The 20,179-nt window shown below is 49.8% G+C and overlaps 1 protein-coding gene across 2 annotated transcripts in view; it reads left to right on the plus strand.

Moving 5' to 3' along the window:
• The first annotated feature begins 3,231 nt into the window (after positions 1–3,231).
• WDSUB1 (WD repeat, sterile alpha motif and U-box domain containing 1) overlaps positions 3,232–20,179 on the plus strand; it is a 394,309-nt gene continuing 377,361 nt past the window's right edge. For both annotated transcript variants that reach the window (XM_086956660.1, XM_086956658.1), the window contains exon 1: positions 3,232–3,824. Coding sequence is in view for 1 of the 2 variants with exons in the window: in XM_086956658.1 (XP_086812784.1) it covers positions 3,729–3,824 (96 nt within the window). In the remaining variant the exon portion in view is untranslated. The remainder of the gene's footprint in view (positions 3,825–20,179) is intronic.

Here is a 20,179-nt window from a genome sequence, read left to right on the forward strand (position 1 = left end):
TTCATTGTATTCAGAGACCTTTAAGCGTATGTCAGCCAGAAGATGATCTGAGGGCCGGCGCTCACACTGCCGCTCCATACTTATCAACTCACGCTCCAGCCGTTCCATAGATTCTCTAAGTGACTTAAGCACCCCAGCCTGCATACCGATACACTTGCCCCGCACTGTCACCTTGAACGCCTCCCAGAGCATCCCAGCACTGGACACAGACCCAACGTTCTCATCAAAAAACAATTCAATCGAGTCCCGCAGGCTCTCCCGCAGGACTTGATCATTCAAAACACCAGGAGGCAATCTCCACGCAAACGGGACATGCGCATGCGTCGGGAGCTGAACCTCCATCAACACAGGGGCATGGTCAGACAACGTGCGAGCCAAATGTGCAGTCTTCGTCACCCAACCACTCACATCCCTCGTCACCAGCCAATAATCCAATCTCGACCAGGTGTCATGAGCAGAGGTATAGCAGGTGCCCTCCCTTACACCAGGATGACCCAGCCGCCACGCATCCACCAACCCCAGCACCTGCATCCCATCCCTGACAGCGCCACATGCCCGCTTCATGGATGACTGACGCACGTCCTTTTTATCTAACCCTTGATCTAACGTCACATTCAGGTCCCCTCCACACACAATCGCCGAGGGTGGCAGCTGATAAACCTTATTCCATAACATGACAAAGAAGTCTGGGTCATCTATGTTGGGCCCATACACATTAACCATGGTGATCAGCGTGCCATGCAGTTTACCATGCAGAATGATGTACCGACCCTCCTTATCAACCTCCACATGCTGACTCACAAACGGGACCTCTTTTTTGATAAGTATCATAACACCTCGGGCATAAGAGGAGTATGAGGTGGCCACCCTAGTGCCAGCCCAGCGGCGAGCTACCGTGTCGGCCACTTGTCCGCAGAGATGCATTTCCTGCAGAAAGGCCACCTGCACTGCATGCCTATTCAAATATGCAAGCATCTGCCTGGTATTCTGTGGTCTATTAAGACCTCGTACATTCCAGGAAATCCAAGTCAGCGCTCCCCCCCTAGAAAGAGTAATGGTTAACGCATATACCTATCCATGCAGTTCCATCAGTACATGCCACCCTGTGAACAGTAATAGCGGCGTCCAGTCCTACCCCACACCCGTAATGGCCCCCAACAAAATTGAACAGTCCCTTATTGCTCATACGCCCCCGAGGCATCCTCCCCCCCAGAACTGGAATCCAAGGTAATCGAATTCCTTCCCCCCACCCACTTCAGCACCCCCAACCTGCCAAAGCCAGCCCCAACCCCCTAGTGCCTCAACCCCAAACACTGCACCAACCAAATTGTGGGGAGCTCCCATACGTGGGGGCGCAGAGGTGCCCAACTCCCACTAGTGAACTAAGTAGGAGATGATCGAGCAATCTGTCTTAACCATCCATCCCCTCCTCCCCGACGCCGCAACTCGTATCAGAACCCTGCAGGAGGACCCAGTGAAGCAGGTAGCATCACCCTCATCAGTATGATTCAGCACATTAACTGGGGCAGACAAGCAAATATTGCAGCAATAGCATATCCAGCAAGCATTAAAACCCCAGTTTTCAACCCTAGGTTTGGCATGACCTGCCACTCATGTCAACTCAAAGGCCTAGCAGCCAAGCCATAACTGACAGTATAGCAATCAGCAATGTACCTCAGGTCCCCAACTTGGGCATCTGCGCCTCCCATGTAGTCAGTATAGGTGTCCAACCCGCCGCCCACCAGCAGCAGCGGGAGATATTCACCCGTCCAGCCCCAACAATCTGTAAAACAAACAGTGCAACATGCACAAACCTGTAGCCTGGGCACTGGCGACATAGCCAACATTGAATTTTCGCAGAAACCCCTCACCCACCAGCAGAAAGTAGAGATAGGTGACATGTCAGCATTGTTAGTGTTGCATTAACGTGTGGTAACACCCCAGCCTATAAGCACAGGAGGATCTGAGACGCCTAAGAAGCACAGAGTCCTATGCAGCCTTTTCACTGAAGTCCTCATCCCCTCCCTGCGCTGCATTAGAGTCACGTTTCCTTTTCTTTTGCTTCTTCGCATAGTCCATAGCCGCCTTGGGCGATGTGAAAATGTTATTGTCTGCCGGTGCCCCTATCCTGAGGCGGGCCGGGTAGAGCATAGCATAAGGTATATCCTCCGCCCTAAGAAGCTGTTTCATTGACTGAAATTCTTTCCTTGCTGTCTGCGCCGCCACCGTGAAGTCAGGGTAAAATTCAAGTTTGTTGCCCTGATAGTCTATGGCGCCCTTCTCTCGCGCCAGGCGCAAAATCACATCCCTGTCTTTGTAATTAAGGATGCGGGCGATGACAGGACGTGGAGTCGCCCCAGGCACCGGTCTCTTCGCCAAGGAGCGATGGGCCCGCTCCACGATGAACACCTTAGATAGCTGGTCCGTGCCAAAAATATCAAGCAGCAACCGTTCCATGAAGTCCTCCATGCGGCCCACATTGGTGGACTCCGGCAAGCCCGTGACACGGATGTTGTTGCGTCGGGACCGCCCCTCCAACTCCTCATTTTTAGCCTGGATGACCTCCAAAACCCGCTCCATGTTAAAGACCTTGGCGGACACTGATGTTAGGCCTTCCTCCGTGGCAGTCACTCTCTGCTCAACCTCTCCCATCCTTTCATTCTGCCGGTCAAACTGCGTAGCCATATGGTCAAGCCTGTGGTTCACTGCTTCCATTGTGCCTTCAATGGATTGCAGTGTTTTCTGCATGGCCACAAGTACTGCCTCCAGATTCGGTGTGCCCCCAGACGCCCCAGGGGGTTCCGAGTCCGGCGGCGCCTGCGAGGCCGTCAGCGCGGTCTTCTTAGCATCAAACGTGAGTTTGGGTTGGTTTCTTTCTGGTCTGCCCATAGTGCCAGCCGGCCGTTACTGCCAATACTCAGGGCCCCGAGTGGCACCCTAACAGATCAGGGCAGTGTCCGCAAAAGTGAAGGGCAGTCAGTCTGTGCACCTAGAGAGAGGGAGCACCAAAAGCCCAGCCAGCAACACTAGCAGCGTATATGCCCAATTGAACAGAGCCCGGTTTTTCACCCCTCCGGGCACCGATATCGCCGTCCCAAGCCTCCTGCAGACCCAGCCAAGGATACAGAGCACAAGCGTCCCATTAACATCAGCCGCCGCAGGATGGAGGCCCAGAGAGATCCAGCAGGGCAGCAGCGGAGAGCAGCGGTACACGCAACCCCACAGTGAGCGCCGGTGCGCCAGAGGCCGGATCCTCAGACCCCGGGAGGTCCCTCAACCAGCCAGCCACTACGCGGCAGTCAGATCCAGGCTACTCCATCTCGGCCAGTGTTGATCCGTAGCCCAGGCCGCAGCACACCTCCAGCCCTCACCAGGACGCCGCTATTCCGCCCGGACACCACAGCCGCGCCAGAGCGCTCCCCGCCCCCACCAGCCGCAGCTCGCGCGGGGCGGCCCAGGGTGGCCCAGCGCCACCTCCGCAGCCCCGGGCTTTCCCAGGCCGTCTCCCCACTCACCGAGACCAGCAGAGGGCAGGTCCAGCCCCGGCGGCAGTCGTCCGTCACCACCTCCGCTCAGTTCCTCTTCCCGGGGCTCAGCGAGACCGTCCAGCCGACCGAGCCGCCCCCGGTTGCCACGGCAGGCTCGTCAGGATTTCTCCGCAGCAAACAGGCCTTAGGCGCAGGGTCGCCCTGGGGCACCACGAGGCCAGGGTCCAGTCAGCAAGGCAGATGGCCGCGTTCCCGGCCGGAGGCAGCCAGACAGTCAAAACTGGCAACAGAATGTTCCGCCTCACTCACTGCATACAGTGCCGCAACGCCAGAGAGGTAAGCGGGCAGGATGAAAAGGATATTGGCAGGATGTTAGCTCGATCTGGCGGAGCCTCACATGAGTGGGGCCATCTTGCCTGGCGCCCTCTAGCGCCCCCCAATGTTTTCTTTAAATTTAATTTAAGGTCCTTATCAGTCATGAACAAAGCAAAGTTCTCAATAAGGGATTGTAAGTCATTTGCTGTCCTTGAGATTAGGACAGCATCATCAGCATATAGTAATACTGGCGTCGGGCGAATTCCAATTTTCGGGGCATCCACAGTTAGAGTTTGTAAAAAGGGATCAACATTGTTTATATAAAGAGAGAAAATGAGGGGTGCTAGTACACAACCCTGTCTAATGCCACATGTGACCCTAAAATCAGGTGTGCATTCACCCATTTTTCCAAACCGAACCCTAGATGTTAAGTGGGTATAGATTTGGGATAAGTGAATAATTATGTCAATGGGTGCTCCCAACGCTTTCAAAGTTTCCCATGATTTACAATAAAATCACTTTACAAATGTTTTTCTTACTCTAGGCTAGATCCTGGATTTAGCCCTGGTGCATTTCCAGTAAACAGTTGCAAGATATTGTTTTTGTTACACAGGCGATTTTTAAGGAATATTTGTAAGTTTGGAAAATTGACACTTAGAAGAATTTCTGGTAAAAATCAGGCAGTGTATTCCAGTGGAGGAAAATTGAGTTAACAGTAAATCACAGTTATAATTACTTTTCAGGTTTAGTGCTGGGCTCAAAGATACAGGACTGGGGTCTCTCCTGATAGGTTAGTGAATTGGTTTTCGTTGATCGGCTGATTTTTAGTGAATATTTTAAAGTTGCAAAACTCGACCCTTAATAGAAATTCTGAGTGAAACCCAGCCAATGTTACCCTATGGAGAAAATCAAGTTATCGGTCTTTGGGTAAGTACTCGGCTGGCAGAGTTAAGGTTCTGGGGGTAGACTCAGGGGTCTCCCAGGATCAGGTAAGTACAGCTGTTACACCCTCACCGGCACAGGGGCAGCCGGGTGCAGAGTGAGTAGGCCCTAGGTTATCCTATGGAAGATAGGGGGACAATGGTTGGTGGCTGCTAGCAGGCAGACCACGCGGCTGTGGGAGCTGAGCTCCTGATCACTTACACAGAGCAAGTGGGGAAGTAGAGCAGGATAGTTGCTGCACTTCCAGCGGCACTCAGGCGGCTGGGTGCAGGGTGCTTTTGGGCCTTCGGGCGCCCAATGTTATTCAATGGGAGAACTGGAAGTTGAACAAAGGCTGCAGGCTCGGGGAAGGAGATTCTTTAGGTGCGACCACCACTTCGAGAGGTAGGTTGGGATCTTTGAGGATAGCTAGACACCCAGGAGTTGGGCACAGGGGGCCTTGGGGCGCTGGGTGCAGGGGTGTCTTTTGGCGTCGGGAAATCTTAGCCTCATTTGGTTGCGGTTGGAAGGATCCCTTGATGTGTGGCTGCAGGCGTCGTCGGGATCGTGGAGGAGGGTCCTTGGGTGCTGGATTCCGGGTCACAGTCGACTGGGGGACGTCCTCGTGGTCTTTGTCCACTCAGGCACGGGCCGGGCTCTGCGGGTGCAGAGTGTGCTGTATTTGGGGTTCCTGGCTGGCACCAGGGGTTGTTGCTGTTTGAGTAGAACCACTGCTCATGGGAGTCCCAGTCTTTAGATGAGCAAGGCAGCCAGTTCCTCCGGGGTTTTCGAGGATGCTGTCCGCAGGAGACGCCGGGATTTAGCAGGAGCAGGTTCAAGGATCAACAGGCCGGTATTGCTGGGGCCAAGTCAGTTGATGTCGTCCTCTTGTTATCAGCTGCACGGCAGGTCTTCTTTCTTCTTGTTCTTCTTTCTTGTTTCAAACTCTGGATCTGAGGAAGGAAGGTTCAGGGTGCCTCTAAATTCTAAATTTAGGGGTGTTACAGGTAGGGCAAGGGCAGGGACCAATGGGTCCCTGTCCTGGGGTGAGTACACCCCCTATCCTGCCGCTTTCCAGTGGTAGGGGGGCAGGAGCCTAGCTCTGATTGGGTAGGGCTCCCCATCCTCAAGATGGCAGTAGCCCGGAGTTGTGATTCACCTCGCCTCTCCCACCTGAGGGGTGGGGTTGGCAGAGGCTGGCACACCCCCTTTCCTCACTTAGGGTTTTCCACCTGTCTTCCCGCCGGAGTGGGGGTCAGAACCGTTGGGGGCCAGTTGCTGAGTACAGCAAGTGGCCTGGAGAAACTCACAAAGGTGGTATGCCTTTGAAGCTTCCCCTGCCCATCCTGGGGGGGGAAGCTTGGCACCTCTTCCCAGGATGTGTATTGTTTCAGGCCCCCGAGAGCGGCAAGCTCTCGACCCAGGGGTCCAGAAACATGTCTAGTGGTGGCAGCCTTGGTATCCACGCAGTCAGGACACTGTGAGTTGGTTAGGTTTCAGGGGGCATCTCTAAGATGCCCTCTGTTGTGCATTTGACATTAAATCCCACACTGGCATCAGTGTGGGTTTAATGTGCTGAGAAGTATGATATCAAACTTCTTAGTCTTCAGTGTAGCCATAATGGTGCTGTGGAGTTCGTAATGACAACCACCCTGTATCATATACTCCTAATGGCATCACTGCACTTACAGTATTCAGGAATGGCCCTGGATACTGTAGGGGCACAGGGTTCATGCACCTGTGCCAACACCACTGGCCTAGTGCACCCAGCTAGAGGGGTGACTGATGCCAGGGCAGTGTGTTTGTGGGCATGGCCCACAGGGATTTGTGCCATGTCGACTCTTTGTTTGGTTCTGCACCAAGACACTCAGCCTGCAAAGGCAGTGTGTGTGTGTCAGGGTACAGGACCCCTAAGGGTGGCACAATAAGTGTTGCATCCCTTAGGGGTCTTCTCTGGTCACAGTGCCATGGGTACTTAGGGTACCATTTACCAGGGGCTGACATGTGGCCAGAGATGCTATTGGGTTTTGGTTTCAACACAGTTTTAGGGAAGGAATACAGGCCCTGGGTACCTGATTGGCAGGAGCCCAGGGCACACTCAGTCAAAGTACATCAGCAATTCAGGAAGAAGTGGGGGCATACCATGCAAGAAAGATAGCACTTTCTCACATGCGTCCCATCTTGGACCTCAGAAACGTCAACCGCTTCCTCCGGAAGAAGAAGTTCAAGACGTTGACTCTGGCTCAGGTGTTGGCTGCCCTTGACCCTGGAGACTGGATGGTAGCGTTGGACTTGTAGGATGCATAATTTCATATCCCTGTCCTGCCGGCCCACCGACGTTACCTGTGGTTCACGGTAGGCCAAGCGCACTTTCAGTTTGCCGTTCTCCCCTTCAGCCTTACCAGTGCCCCTCGGATGTTCACGAAAGTGTTGACAGTGGTCGCAGCTCATCTGCGCAGATCAGGGGTTCCAGTCTTCCCCTATCTCGAAGACTGGCTGTTGAAGGCTGGCTCGCCCTAGGCAGTCGTCTCCCACCTCCAGACTACGGCCGACTTCCTGCATTTGCTGGGGTTCTCCATCAAAGTGCAGAAGTCGCTCCTGAGTCCCTCTCAGATGCCCCCCTTCATCGGAGCAGTTCTGGATTTGACGCAGTTTCGGGTTTATCCTCCTGATCAGCGAGTCCGGGATATTCAAGCTATGATTCCGATCTTTCAGCCTCTATCCCGGGTTTCAGTCAGGATGACCCTCCGGCTCCTGGGCCTGATGGCCTCCTGGATCCTGTTAGTGCAACATGCCAGATGGCATCTGCAGTCTCTGCAGTGGGAACTGAAGTTCCAGTGGGCACAGCATCAGGGCACTGCACGACAACTGCAGTAGTAGCTCACAAATCGCGATTGGGACAATGGCAGATCCCTTTCCCTTCCCCAACCGGAGCACACAGTGGTGACGGATGCATCCCTCCTGTGATGGGGCGGCCACTTCGGAGAGGCGGAGATCAGAAGCCTATGGTCTCCGGCGGAGTCTTGACTCCATATCAATCTTTTCGAGCTTCAGGCGATCTGACTTGCATTAAAGGCATTCCTTCCCTCTGTCCAGGGAAGTGTGGTGCAGGTGTTCACGGATAACACCACCGCCACGTGGTATTGCAACAAAGAGGACAGGATGGTGTTGGGGACCCTATGTCAGGATGCTCTGCGCCTTTGGACATGGCTGGAACATCAAGACATTACCTATGTGGTTCAACACCTGGCAGGTTCTCTGAATGCCAGGGCGGACAAACTCAGCTGCCGGGTGCATGATGGATCACGAATGGTGTCTGAACTCGGACGTGGCGCAAGGTCTCTTTCTGCAGTGGGGAGAGCCTTGGTTAGATCTATTCGCCACAGAAGAGAACGCGCAATGTTCCAAGGCAGCACTTGCTCAGCGACGCTTTTCGTCGCGAGTGGAGCTGCGGTCTGTTGTACGCCTTTCCACCTATACCACTTCTGCCCAGAGTGCTGAAGAAGGTTCGGCAAGACCGGGCCCAAGTTATCCTTGTGGCACCGGATTGCGAACGAAGATACTTTTATTCCGAGCTACTCTCCATGGCGATCGATCCCCCGATCCGACTGCCTCTTTGGGAGGATCTTCTGTTGCAGCAGCAGGGGACAGTCCTCCACCTGAACCTGTCCAGCCTCCACCTCCATGCATGGAGATTGAGCGGCGACAGTTGACAGCTTTCGATTTTCCTCCCGAAGTCTGTGATGTTGTTCTGGCAACCAGGCGTCCCTCCACTGACACTGTTTACGCCTGCAGGTGGAACAAGTTTGTTGTATGGTACACAGCAAAAGCTGTGGATCCCCTTTCTGCCCCTCTTTCCGAGGTCCTTCTGTTCCTTCTCTCTTTGGCCCAGCAGGGCTCTGCTCTGGGCACTATCAAAGGTTTTTTTTTTTAAAACAACAGGAGGAACGGGGATAGGTCGATATTTAATGGGGTCCAGTGTACATGTCCAAGTATAGAGCACACAGAAGGATACAAAGTTCCCCGGGGAGAGTACAACAGTGTGGAGAAGGAAAAGAAGTGCAGAGTCAGGGAACTAGAGAGGTTCCCTTGTCGGAACTAGAGAGCCTCACACACCCAGAGCGCTAGGTGTAAAACACCCTGACTGTAGGATGTCCAGCTTCATCATCGGCTCACTGCTCCTCGTCAGACCGGCGCTGCAATGTCTGATGGAATGCCAGGAGGCACTCTTTTGGCGGAGTTCTTTTGTTCCTTGCCGATGGTGTGTGTGAGTGAGAACAAGAAGTGTAGTCGGTGAAAAGTGATTAATCAGGGAATCAGCCACTCTAATAAAATACATTGTGGATTGCTTACCCTGTTTTAACATTCACTCACTTTTCACTGACTACACTTCTTGTTCTCACTCACACACACCATCGGTAAGGAATAAAAGAACTCCACCAAAAGAGTGCCTCCTGGCATTCCGTCAGACATTGCAGCGCCGGTCTGACGAGGAGCAGTGAGCCGATGATGAAGCTGGACATCCTACAGTCAGGGTGTTTTACACCTAGCGCTCTGGGTGTGTGAGGCTCTCAAGTTCCGACAAGGGAACCTCTCTAGTTCCCTGGCTCTGCACTTCTTCTCCTTCTCCACACTGTTGTACTCTCCCCGGGGAACTTTGTATCCTTCTGTGTGCACTATCAAAGGTTATCTTCCGGCCAGCTCCATCTTTCTACGGCTTCCAAATCCGCCTTCTCTTTTTAAGTCCCCGGTTGTTAATCATTTCCTCAAAGGCATTACGTACACGTTTCCTCCCGTTCCTTTCATAATGCCTTAATGGGACTTAAATCTTGTCTTGACCTACCTGATGTGCGCTCCCTTTGAGCCCCTTCATAACTGTCCCTTACGTCGCCTCACTCTAAAGACGGCCTTCCTGGTAGCTATCACCTCTGCCAGAAGAGTGAGTGAGCTCCAGGCTCTTTCTTCTAATCCTCCTTTTCTTTCTTTTCATCCGGACAAGGTGGTTTTAAGGGCTAATCCTTCGTTCTTGCCAAAGGTTGTCACGCCCTTCCACATCAAGCAGACTATCACTTTGTCCACCTTCTTTCCGCCTCCTTCAAAAGAGGAAGAAAGGCTCCACCGTCTGGACCAAAAATGTGCGCTCTTGTTCTATCTGTTGACTGGGTACGAGTGTTCTGTTTAATTCAGATACTCTGTCCATCACCACCCCCTTTTCTGAATCGTTTTGTCCACCATAAGCGTGGAAGGGTATACTCAGATGTGAGTCCCTTGCTCATTGCACCATCAGGATTCAAGCAAGCCGGGCCGAAGACGGCTGTAATGCCAGAAACCGGTCCCTGGAAGCTTGTTTCCTTCCCAGTATAAGAATTGGCTTGGTAGTTTGGTCTGCCCTGTTCCCATGATGCACTGGGCCAGGGACAGACTAATTTGCATGTAGCCAGGTTCTGAGCTGGGATGGTGCAGTGAGCTAAAAAACGGTGATGGATCAAGCCCTGATCTGTTGACTGGGTACGAGTGTTCTGTTTAATTCAGATACTCTGTCCATCACCACCCCCTTTTCTGAATCGTTTTGTCCACCATAAGCGTGGAAGGGTATACTCAGATGTGAGACCCTTGCTCATTGCACCTTCAGGATTCAAGCAAGCCGGGCCGAAGACGGCTGTAATGCCAGAAACCAGTCCCCGGGAGCTTGTTTCCTTCCCAGTGTAAGAATTGGCTTTTGTAGTTTGGTTTGCCCTGTTCCCATCATGCACTGGGACAGGAACAGACTAATTTGCATACAGCCAGGTTCTGAAACTGGGATGGTGCAGTGAGCTAAAAAACGGTGTTGGATCTAGCCCTGATCTGTTGACTGGGTACGAGTGTTCTGTTTAATTCAGATACTCTGTCCATCACCACCCCCTTTTCTGAATCCTTGTTCTATCTGAAGCGCACACAACAGTTCCGGGTGGATGACCAACTTTCTGTTGGCTACGTGGGCGCCCAAAAAGTTTTTGTTTTTTTAAAGTTTCAAAAACCTTTATTGAAACATAACACAAGCTATCGTGTACAATACGATTTGCTAAGCTTCTCAGACAGTATTACGGCAGAAGTGTGCATCCATCCCCTTCCAATAAACATCCCTCCCACAACCTCCAACAGTCACGACAGAACAAGAACATTACATTCTAGTACACTGTGATTACTTGGGTTCGTATCCTCTCGACACTCTTCAAGGTGGATCCCATATGCAATGTGAGAAGCAAAAGTGTTAATCTACACGCGCCAAAAAAGGTTGGGCCGTGCCCAAACCATCTCTTGGTGGGTTGTTCTGTGCATCAAAGCATGTTATTCTTTGGCTAAGAAGGAGCCTCCTGTGGGGCTATGTGCCCATTCTACCAATGCAACGGCAGCTACTACTGCCTTGGGACGCAGCGTTCCCTTGCAGGACATTTGTCAGGCAGCTACGTGGGCCTCACTGTACACGTTTACCAAGCATTACTGCCTTGACAGTCAAGTCCGGAGAGACGGCTTATTTGGCCGTTCTGTTCTCCGTGACTTTCTTGTGTAATCTTGTTTACAGACCCACCAACGGGGTTGGTATTGCGGGGGTATCTATTATAACATAAGTAATCTATCACTAACGTGTCTCTTTCAGATGCTCAAGGTACTACTTGTGTAATGATATATCTGTAAGAGACATTAGTTAGTGATAGATTCCTTACCGCACCACCCATCCTCCCTGTGCTGCAAACTGATTTCTAGGGTTAAGGTCATCCGTTTCAGGGCCCTAGTTTTGTGGCACCAGTGGTCAGTTTCTTGCATGGCTCTGCATTCCTGGCGCAGAAAGTCGTGTACAGAACTGACGTCAGCACTCATGGGTGGCGCCTAAGTAGTCTCATTGACGTCATCTCAGCGCATACGATGCCAGCGACGGACGCAGAGCCGCACGACACCACCTTCCGACACGCAAAACTTTACGGATCCAGTCGGACGCCTGGGGATATTCTAAGGTAAGGAATCTATCACTAACTAATGTCTCTTACAGATATATCGTTACACAAGTAGTAACTTGTGCTATTGGTAAAACAAGCTGCTTTATACTCCTTCTGGACTAAGCCTGAAGGCTGCTCTCCACAGCTACCACTTAAAGAGCTTTCTATGGTTGTCTAAGATCACTAAAATCACCATAAGGGTTGTCTGGATGAGTGCAGGGTGCTACACTTACATATGTAAGCACCATAATTACTAAGCCAGTCTCCCACACAACACCCTTTGTGTTGTGTTGATTTACCCAAAAGGCCTTGGGAGAGAGTAACTATTGATTTGTTGGGACTGGTAAATAACTGGGTGTGAGGAGTAAATATATTGTTGTGCTTATAAATTATCGTTCCAAATGGTTTGTTGTGGAAACTATGGATTTGATCGACACAGAAGGGATTGGGTTCTTGAAGAGGGCATTCATGAATGAGGGTATCATAAAGACTTTGCTGTGTGATAATGGGGTACAATCATGGGGGTCAAGCATGAAAGGGTGGCCTTATTCAGGCCTCAAGCCGATAGTTTAGTGAAAAGAATGAACCGCCTGATCATGAAAAATGTTCAGCTCTCTGTGGCTAAAGGTTTGCCCTGAAATAATGAGCTGAAAAGTTAATTCGGGCATACAGGCTCACACCCTATTCGGTGACTGGAGTAACACCATTTATATGCTTAAAGGGTAGAGAGACAGGATTAAAGGAGGTTCCTGCATGGTTAAAAGACATGGAATGTGTGTGGGTGGATAGTGGGGCTGTGGAAAGTGATGTGGCAGAGAGACAACAGAGAGCCAAGGAATATTATGATGCCAAGAAATGTGTTAAGGGACTGGTCATTAGGAAGACTTATTGGTGGCGATCAGATAAGGTGGCATTGTAAAAAGGTGAGAGCTATTTCTCCAAACCTGTCCAAGTCAAGCAGGTGAAGAAGAGTGTTGTAATTCTGGTGGATGGATGTGTGTGGAGCATGGGAAATGTTTGCAAATGTCCCCCGGGTGCTCTAAGTAGCATGCAAGCGAATTAGGGTGCTCTTTCCTGAGGTAACATTGAACGGTTCTCCTTGATGGATACATCTGCCTATGGATTCCTCACCTTTTGAATTACCCCTTGATCAGCATTACACTGAATCTTTCCTTCATAGCTCTCCCATTGTGACGTCCTCGTCGATGTGGAACGGCTTTTCTTGCGACCCTGCGCGACGTCATCGGAGCCATAAGAAGACCTTGTTGGCATGCTGCTCCGCACACCTTGAAGTCATTCAGGAAGCACAAGAAGAAGCAGCGTCATGGCTCCAGACCTCGTTCTTCTAAGGACAAGTCACTGATGTCGGGGTCCCCAACTCCACGGCATCACAGAAAGGATGAAGTCTCACCTTCCCCTTCACCTCAGTTGACTCTGAGAGACTCTCTGACGCCCAGGGAAAGCGTCGCCATCGTCTCCGACCACTCCGCCTATGGCTCCAGTGTCTCAGGCGCCGCAGCCATAACCAGTCTTACAGCCTCGAGCTGTTCCTGAATAGGTGGTACCGGATCCAAACCCACATTTTCTAAATGCAATGTATGGCATGTTCACCACTGCGGCTAACCCTACTGATGTGCTTGTTGGCCCTATAGGACAGATGTCTTACAACCAGGGAGGCTTACCAGCTCATTTTGCAGGCACCTATCATGCCATTCTTGCAGATGACTCCGAGTTTGCCTCTCCCGACACCGAGGTTCTCGACGCCGGTGCAATCCCAGAAGGGAAGACTGGAGTATTCTCTGGCACCATCGTAATCCGGTTTCGCGCCTGCTTGGCTTCGCACAGCCCCTTAAACTATTCCTGTAGACCCTCATCAACGCTGGCCTAAAGTCACCGGCACAGCGTCTGGCACTGCCAACACCAATACCCAAGTTGAGATGGAGAAGGGAGGCACAGAGGCTTCTGGAGGAGGAAGAATTCAAGGAGCAACAGGAAGAGGGGGTGCTTATTGATCCCATGCAGGAGTTTGAGGGGCTTCAGGAGGCTAGTGGGCTAGATAAGTTTCCAGAGTGGGAACTCTCTTCTCCTGTGGGCCTTCCTTCACAGGAGGTCTCTTCTTACCACTCAATTATCTAAAAAGGCGGCTGATCAGCTGGACTTGCAGTTGCCCACTGCGGATATCAAGTTTAACATCCTGACAGAGGTTTTTCACTCTCCTTCATCTGTGACAGAGCCTCTGCTACCATTTAATGAGGCTTTGATGAAGCCCATATTAGATGTATGGCAGAAGCCTATGACTGCCCCTGCTGTGTCCAGATCGGTGGCAAGACAGTACAAAGTAGCGCCTGGGGATCCAGTTTTTTTATTGTCTCATCCATCTCCTGAGAGCTTGGTAGTTCAGGCGTCATGCTCTACAATGTTATGTTACATTAATTGCATTTCTTGAGCACACAGTTACCCAAGGGTGTCCTGGCGCTGGCTACTGTCTTTCTAATTACAGGATGTGTATTGGCCTATGTGGCAAACAGCCAGGTTTTCAGCCCCTTCCTGAATGTCTGTTACAAATAATGAGGTAACCCAAAAATCATTACCAGACCTGAGTACAATGCGGGAATGAAAGAGTATTGGTCTGTGAGGTCTTTTGGAGCGAAATAAATTCAGAATTTAACTATTATGCATTGCATGCATATACAACACTGGTATTTATTACCCTGTGGGGATACACTATGTTCCAAGAGTATATTTTCACCATATACAATGAATGTAAAACAGGAGCGCCAAAACAGTTGGAATCAAATAAAGTCTGTTTATTCTGTATATTTAGAATCCAAATCATAATGAAGTATTTGATCTAAGGTTGCAAAAAGGAAAAGGAACTGGATTGGGCGTCTGCGTGATAGGTAAGTGCAAATGAAGGTGACTGGTTAGAGGAATACACAATTCAGATATTTTCAAAAACACACTGGTAAATCAGACCAGTAGAAGGAGACCTGTACAGTGAGAAACATTTTTACAATACTTTTTCTGAAAAGGAGAGACACAAGATTGCTGCCCACTGACTTTGGGGTACCTGCTGTACTTTGCAGGCCCACTGCAAAGCAGTTATCCATTTGTGGATGTGATCCCCTACTTGGTAAGGGGGCACAATTTTACTAAGGTTTCTATGATCATAGGACCTGTCTTTATCCTTAGGGATATTGCTGCCACCAGTGGACTCTAGCCCACCTAACTTCCTCTCTCTGTCAAAAGCAAGTTTCTCCTTGGCTAGGGCAAGTTCTTCTCTCTCAATTCTGAGATTGACCTCCATCATCCTAGCCTGGTGTTCTCTCCTCTGGGGAGAAGTCATTCCCCTCTGAGAACCCTTAGAAGCATTGGAGTGAAGAGATTCACCTGAGGGAGATCTATTCCTCTTATACCTCTGATTAAGCCCACTTGAAGGCCTGAATGGGGCTGTCCCATTCTCAGCCCCAAATTGGCTTAGGTTAGCCTGGCTCAGTCTTCTGACTGGTACCTGGTTGACTACCTCTTCTCCAGAATCTTCATCAACCTCATCCTCCTCATCTTCTATGACTGGGGGTCAGAATCATCATCTGTTGAGGGTAGGACCTCATCTGTCTTCCCTGTAGGGCCTGAACTAGAGGCTTTTAGACTTCAGATTCCTCTAGGAGTTCTATCAGTTGCTGAAGGGTAGGGTTAGACCCTTGTTTCAGCCTTCTTGAAGTACACAAGTGCCTCAGTTCCCTGAAGCTGAGTATATCAAATTTGGAGGGTGCCCTGGAAGGGTCACTTACCACAGGTAGAGATCCATTTGGTTCACCTGTGCCAGCCATGATCTAGTGAGGTGTGGGTGTGTGCACCTACCTACACTAAGTGTTTTCCTACTGAACCTCCCTAGAAGTTGTAGTCAGGGTGTGCTAGGCACTTTAGTCTACAACAACTAAGTTCAGTAGAACTTAAGTATTCTAAGTCTTGTTATATGTACCTATAGGTACCTATGTGATCTTTCAAATGATATTGCAAAGATTACAACTGGTAAAACAACAGCAAGCTCAAATCCCAACCGCTGCACACCAATGTAAGAAGTTGGCCTGGTATATGATGTTCACTATTCTAGTGAGCACCTTGCACCAGTCCAAACAACCCTTATGGTAATGGTTGTAAAGTCCACCTTATAGACCAGCTATCCTAGTGGTAGCATGGACAAAGCAGTCTTAGGCTAAACTCAAGAGGGCATGTGAAGCCAGCTGTTTTACCATATGTAACCCTTTTAATACCAAATGAAAGGACACCACACAGGATATATATAAAATATAAATGTATTTATTTCTAAACAACCCCTCTGAACTCTTTATGAGGTCAGAGGCACAAGCACATAACAAGATACTTAATTATCATACAATAAGTTGCACAAAATACAATAGGGCCCTAGGGGCACGCTAAACCTTATACTAAAATAGTGGTATAAGGACCACGTCACAAACAAAGGATATGCCTAGGGCCTAGGGAATCGCTGGGGCTACACTGTACTACCAAAGGACAGGAAGTAGGAGGCCCACGAGAGGCGTGTGCAGAGTCTTTACTCACACGCAAGTTACCATAGAGTTAGAATGGGAACGAAAGAAAAAAGGTAGAGATAAGCTCCTCACAGTTAGTGATGAGGATGCTAACAATTACACTGTCCTGAAGAGTACTCTGATTGATGGGTTTGGCCTAACCACTAACAGTACAAGTTAATGTTCAGAGATACCCAGAAGACACAGACTCGGGACTGGACTGATTTTGTTGATTGTGCCACTAAGGCTCTTGAAGGTTGGTTGTTGGGAAGTAAAGTTAAGGACTATACAGGATTGTATAATTTGATCATGAGAGAGCAAATACTTAACAATTGTCAGAACCAGCTGTTGCATCAACACCTGATTGACTCAGATCTGACCTCTCCCCAAGAATTGGGAAAGAAAGCAGACAAATGGGTCAGAACCAGGGTTAAGCAGAAAAACCAGGTCCAAGGTGGTGATCAGAAAAAGGCAGACCAAAAAGGTGGGGATCAGAAACCAAAAGACCAGAAGTCTTCTGCAGGGCCCCAAAAGTCCAATGAGGGGGGGTCCCAAACTTCCAAGAAGAAGAAGAAAGATGGCCAAAGAAAACCTTGGTGTAATTTTTGTAAATCCACTAGTCACTGGACCAGTGACTGCACCAAGAAAGACTCAGCCCCTACCACTGCTGCCCCTAAGGCAACTGCAGCTGGCAGTGGTAGTTCTCAACCCAAGGCTATAGTAGGGTTAACCCTGGGAACTGAGATGGATTCTGGCCTAGTCAGAATACCAACTCAGGCTGTTCTTGTCTGTGATGGGGACTTGGCTATGTCCTCTACTGTGAGTCCCAGTACTCTGGGCAAGTACAGACAAACACCTTTAATCAATGACAAAGTGGCTCAGGCCTACAGGGACACATGTGCCAGTGATACCATGGTGACACCTAACTTTGTGGACCCTGGACAGGTTGTACTGGGTGATAATTACCTGGTGACCAATGCTAGCAATGTTACTACTACACATAGTGTGGCAGTCGTTAATTTCTCCTGGGGAGGGGTAACTGGCCTCAAAAGAGTTGTGGTAAGTGCAGACCTCCCAGTTGAATGTCTGTTGGGCAGTGACCTTGAATCCTCAATATGGTCAGAAGTGGAGTATAGGACTTATGCAGAGATGTTAGGTATATCATCACATGTCCTTGCTGTGACCAGGTCACAGGCCAGAAAGTGCCAAACTGAACAGGCCTTGGATCCTGAAACTATGGACCTAGTGCCACCCAAGAGAAATAGCAGTAGAGTAAAGGCAGTGCCTTCCCCCCTGCCTACAAGTGAAGATCAGCCTTACAAGGAAGCTGATTTTGAGACCCCTGAAGGAACTGTCCCAGAAGAACTTGAACCTGACCAGGTTGAGTTTCTTGGGACAGGGGGACCTTCAAGGGCAACTTGGGGCAGGCACAGTTAGACTGTTCCTCTCTTGAACCCCTCAGACAGCAAGCTGCTTCTGAGGCTGCAGGGAATGCTACAGGTACCCACAAAGTTTACTGGGATGAAGGACTCCTTTATTCTGAGGCTAGAGACCCCAAAGCCTGGTGCTTCTAGGAGGTTGGTCATACCTCAGGCCTTTAGGGGGTTCCTTCTTACCTTAGCCCATGATATTCCCCTAGCAGGACACTTGGGCCAGAATAAGACTTGGGACATGCTTATCCCTCACTTTCACTGGCCCCATATGTCAGAAGATACCAAGGAGTTTTGTTGCTCTTGTGTAACCTGCCAAGCCAGTGGCAAAGTAGGTGGCACCACAAAGGCCCCTCTCATACCTGTGGTGGGGGTACCCTTTGAAAGAGTAGGGATTGACATTGTTGGACCAATGGATCCCCAAACAGCCTCTGGGCACAGATTTATACTGGCGGTAGTGGATCATCCCACCAGGTATCCAGAAGCCTCCCCTAAGGACCACAACAGCTCCTGTTGTGGCAAGAGCCCTCCTGGGAGTTTTCTCAAGAGTGGGCTTTCCGAAGGAGGTTGTTTCAGATACGGACGAACAATAAAGGGGGAGGACACCAATTGATATAACGCATCAGCAGGATACAAATGAAGGATGCCACTGGCCTAAAGCTGTGACAAGCTTTTTGAATATCAGTCTTGTTACCAATAGGACAGAAAATATTTGATGCAAGGCTTACTTGTCAGAAAGTGAGGTTGGTCCTGATGAGAACCTTGAGTCAAAGGGTTCGAAACGCGTAGACCGTGGAATACCAAACAAATTGTTCACAACAACTGGGTCTGATAGAACTAAATTGATGTTATTGAAAAAAAGCAAATGTATAAAATAGGATAAACAAAAAAAGAAATGTATATAGAATGTAATTAAGTGTTTCATTCAATGCAATTTTGTTTGGTATGATGAGTATGTGTGTGAATGAAAGGTGTTAAAGTTTTTTTCTGTCTTTGTAAAGTTGTTGATTCAAATGTTGTGTGGCGTGTAAATTCAGTGTGTTCCATGAAAAGTGTATATATTGATGGTGTATAGAGATACAAATTTGGATTAGTCATTTGTTCTAATGTGTCAAAAAACCTTTTTTCAAATCAATTTAAATAAAAGCAATTAATAGGCTTAAAATGGTTTGACGGTATACCCGCACATTTTTCTTACAGGACTCGGTCACAAACATATAGCAGTATTGGCAATTGTTTTTGGTTGTTCATGTATTGGGGCTCAGCCTTACTGCTTAGAGCCACACCCTTTATCGTTATACACTAGATACAGTTCAGCAGAGCCAGAGTTGACTTTGTGCCTTCCTCTCTTTCTGGGAACCGGAGTGACTCCCGCTAAATAAAATAATTTTACGAGGCCATGCGCCACGTATTGTAGGGGAACAACCCTGCTGGTGAGCCCTTGGGCCCCACAGGGTCAGAAAGGGCCCCATCTGGCTCCAGCCACTGCGCCTGGGGGGCCTCAAGGACCCACTTCTAGATCCAGGTTGACGCCGTTTGTGGCATCGCAACCTATCCCAGCATTGGACCCAAAGTCGGTGCCTGTGGTGCCGCCGATGCCTATCTGCGCGCTGGCCCCATTCTCATCCCTGACGACACGGAGCCGGAACAACGTCGCTTGATTCCGACGTCGATTGAACCCAGGGGTTCCATGCTGTTGTCTGAGCACTTTGAAGGTGTGCTAGATGCAGGAGAGGAATGGGAGGGGTCTATGGACCATCAGGAAAACCAGGATGTCTATGTAGAGAACTTGGACTGGTTTTGGAAACTTGGGGAGGCCAGTGGACTGGACACTTCACCAGATACTGCCATGCTTTCTCTGCCAACAACAGCTACAGAGGAGGGGGCATCCTTGGTGGTAAAGAGGGCAGCTGAGGTCCTCGGACTAGAGCTATCCTCAGTGCAGGTCAGGCTTAATCTCCTGACCGAGGTGCTTCAACCAGGGGCTTCCACTTCCGAACCCCTTTTGCCCTTTAATGAGACACTTACAGACGTCCTTCTTTTTCCCTTTAATGAGACACTTACAGACTGTAGGAGAGTAGGGTCTGCAATCCTATGATCACCCCAGATTTTTGCTTTTTGCTTCACTGGTTTACGCCTTTCCCTGGCTGTGGGCCTGCTAATCAGACCCACAGCCTAGCTGTTCTCTCTCTAAATTGACATGTGTACCTTAGGTGCATTTACCAATTGGTACTGGGCCACCTTATCAGTCCCTGTACCCAGGGCATAGGTGTACCCAGGGCCTACTAGGGGCTGCAGCATGTATTATGCCACCCCTGGCTGGCCATCTAAATCTGACACAACTGGCTGCACGACAGCTGAGGCAAGGTGGTGTAATCACCCTTTGCTTTAGATATAGTATCTCTATATCTAAACCTAAAATGGAAACATATATTCCTAACAGTCACTCCTATGGCAGGCCTTATCAATCCTGAAGGCAGAGTGCGTGGAATTATGTG

Source organism: Lissotriton vulgaris, chromosome 2_1 (assembly GCF_964263255.1).
Source record: "Lissotriton vulgaris chromosome 2_1, aLisVul1.2, whole genome shotgun sequence".
NCBI classification, from domain to species: Eukaryota; Metazoa; Chordata; class Amphibia; order Caudata; family Salamandridae; genus Lissotriton; species Lissotriton vulgaris.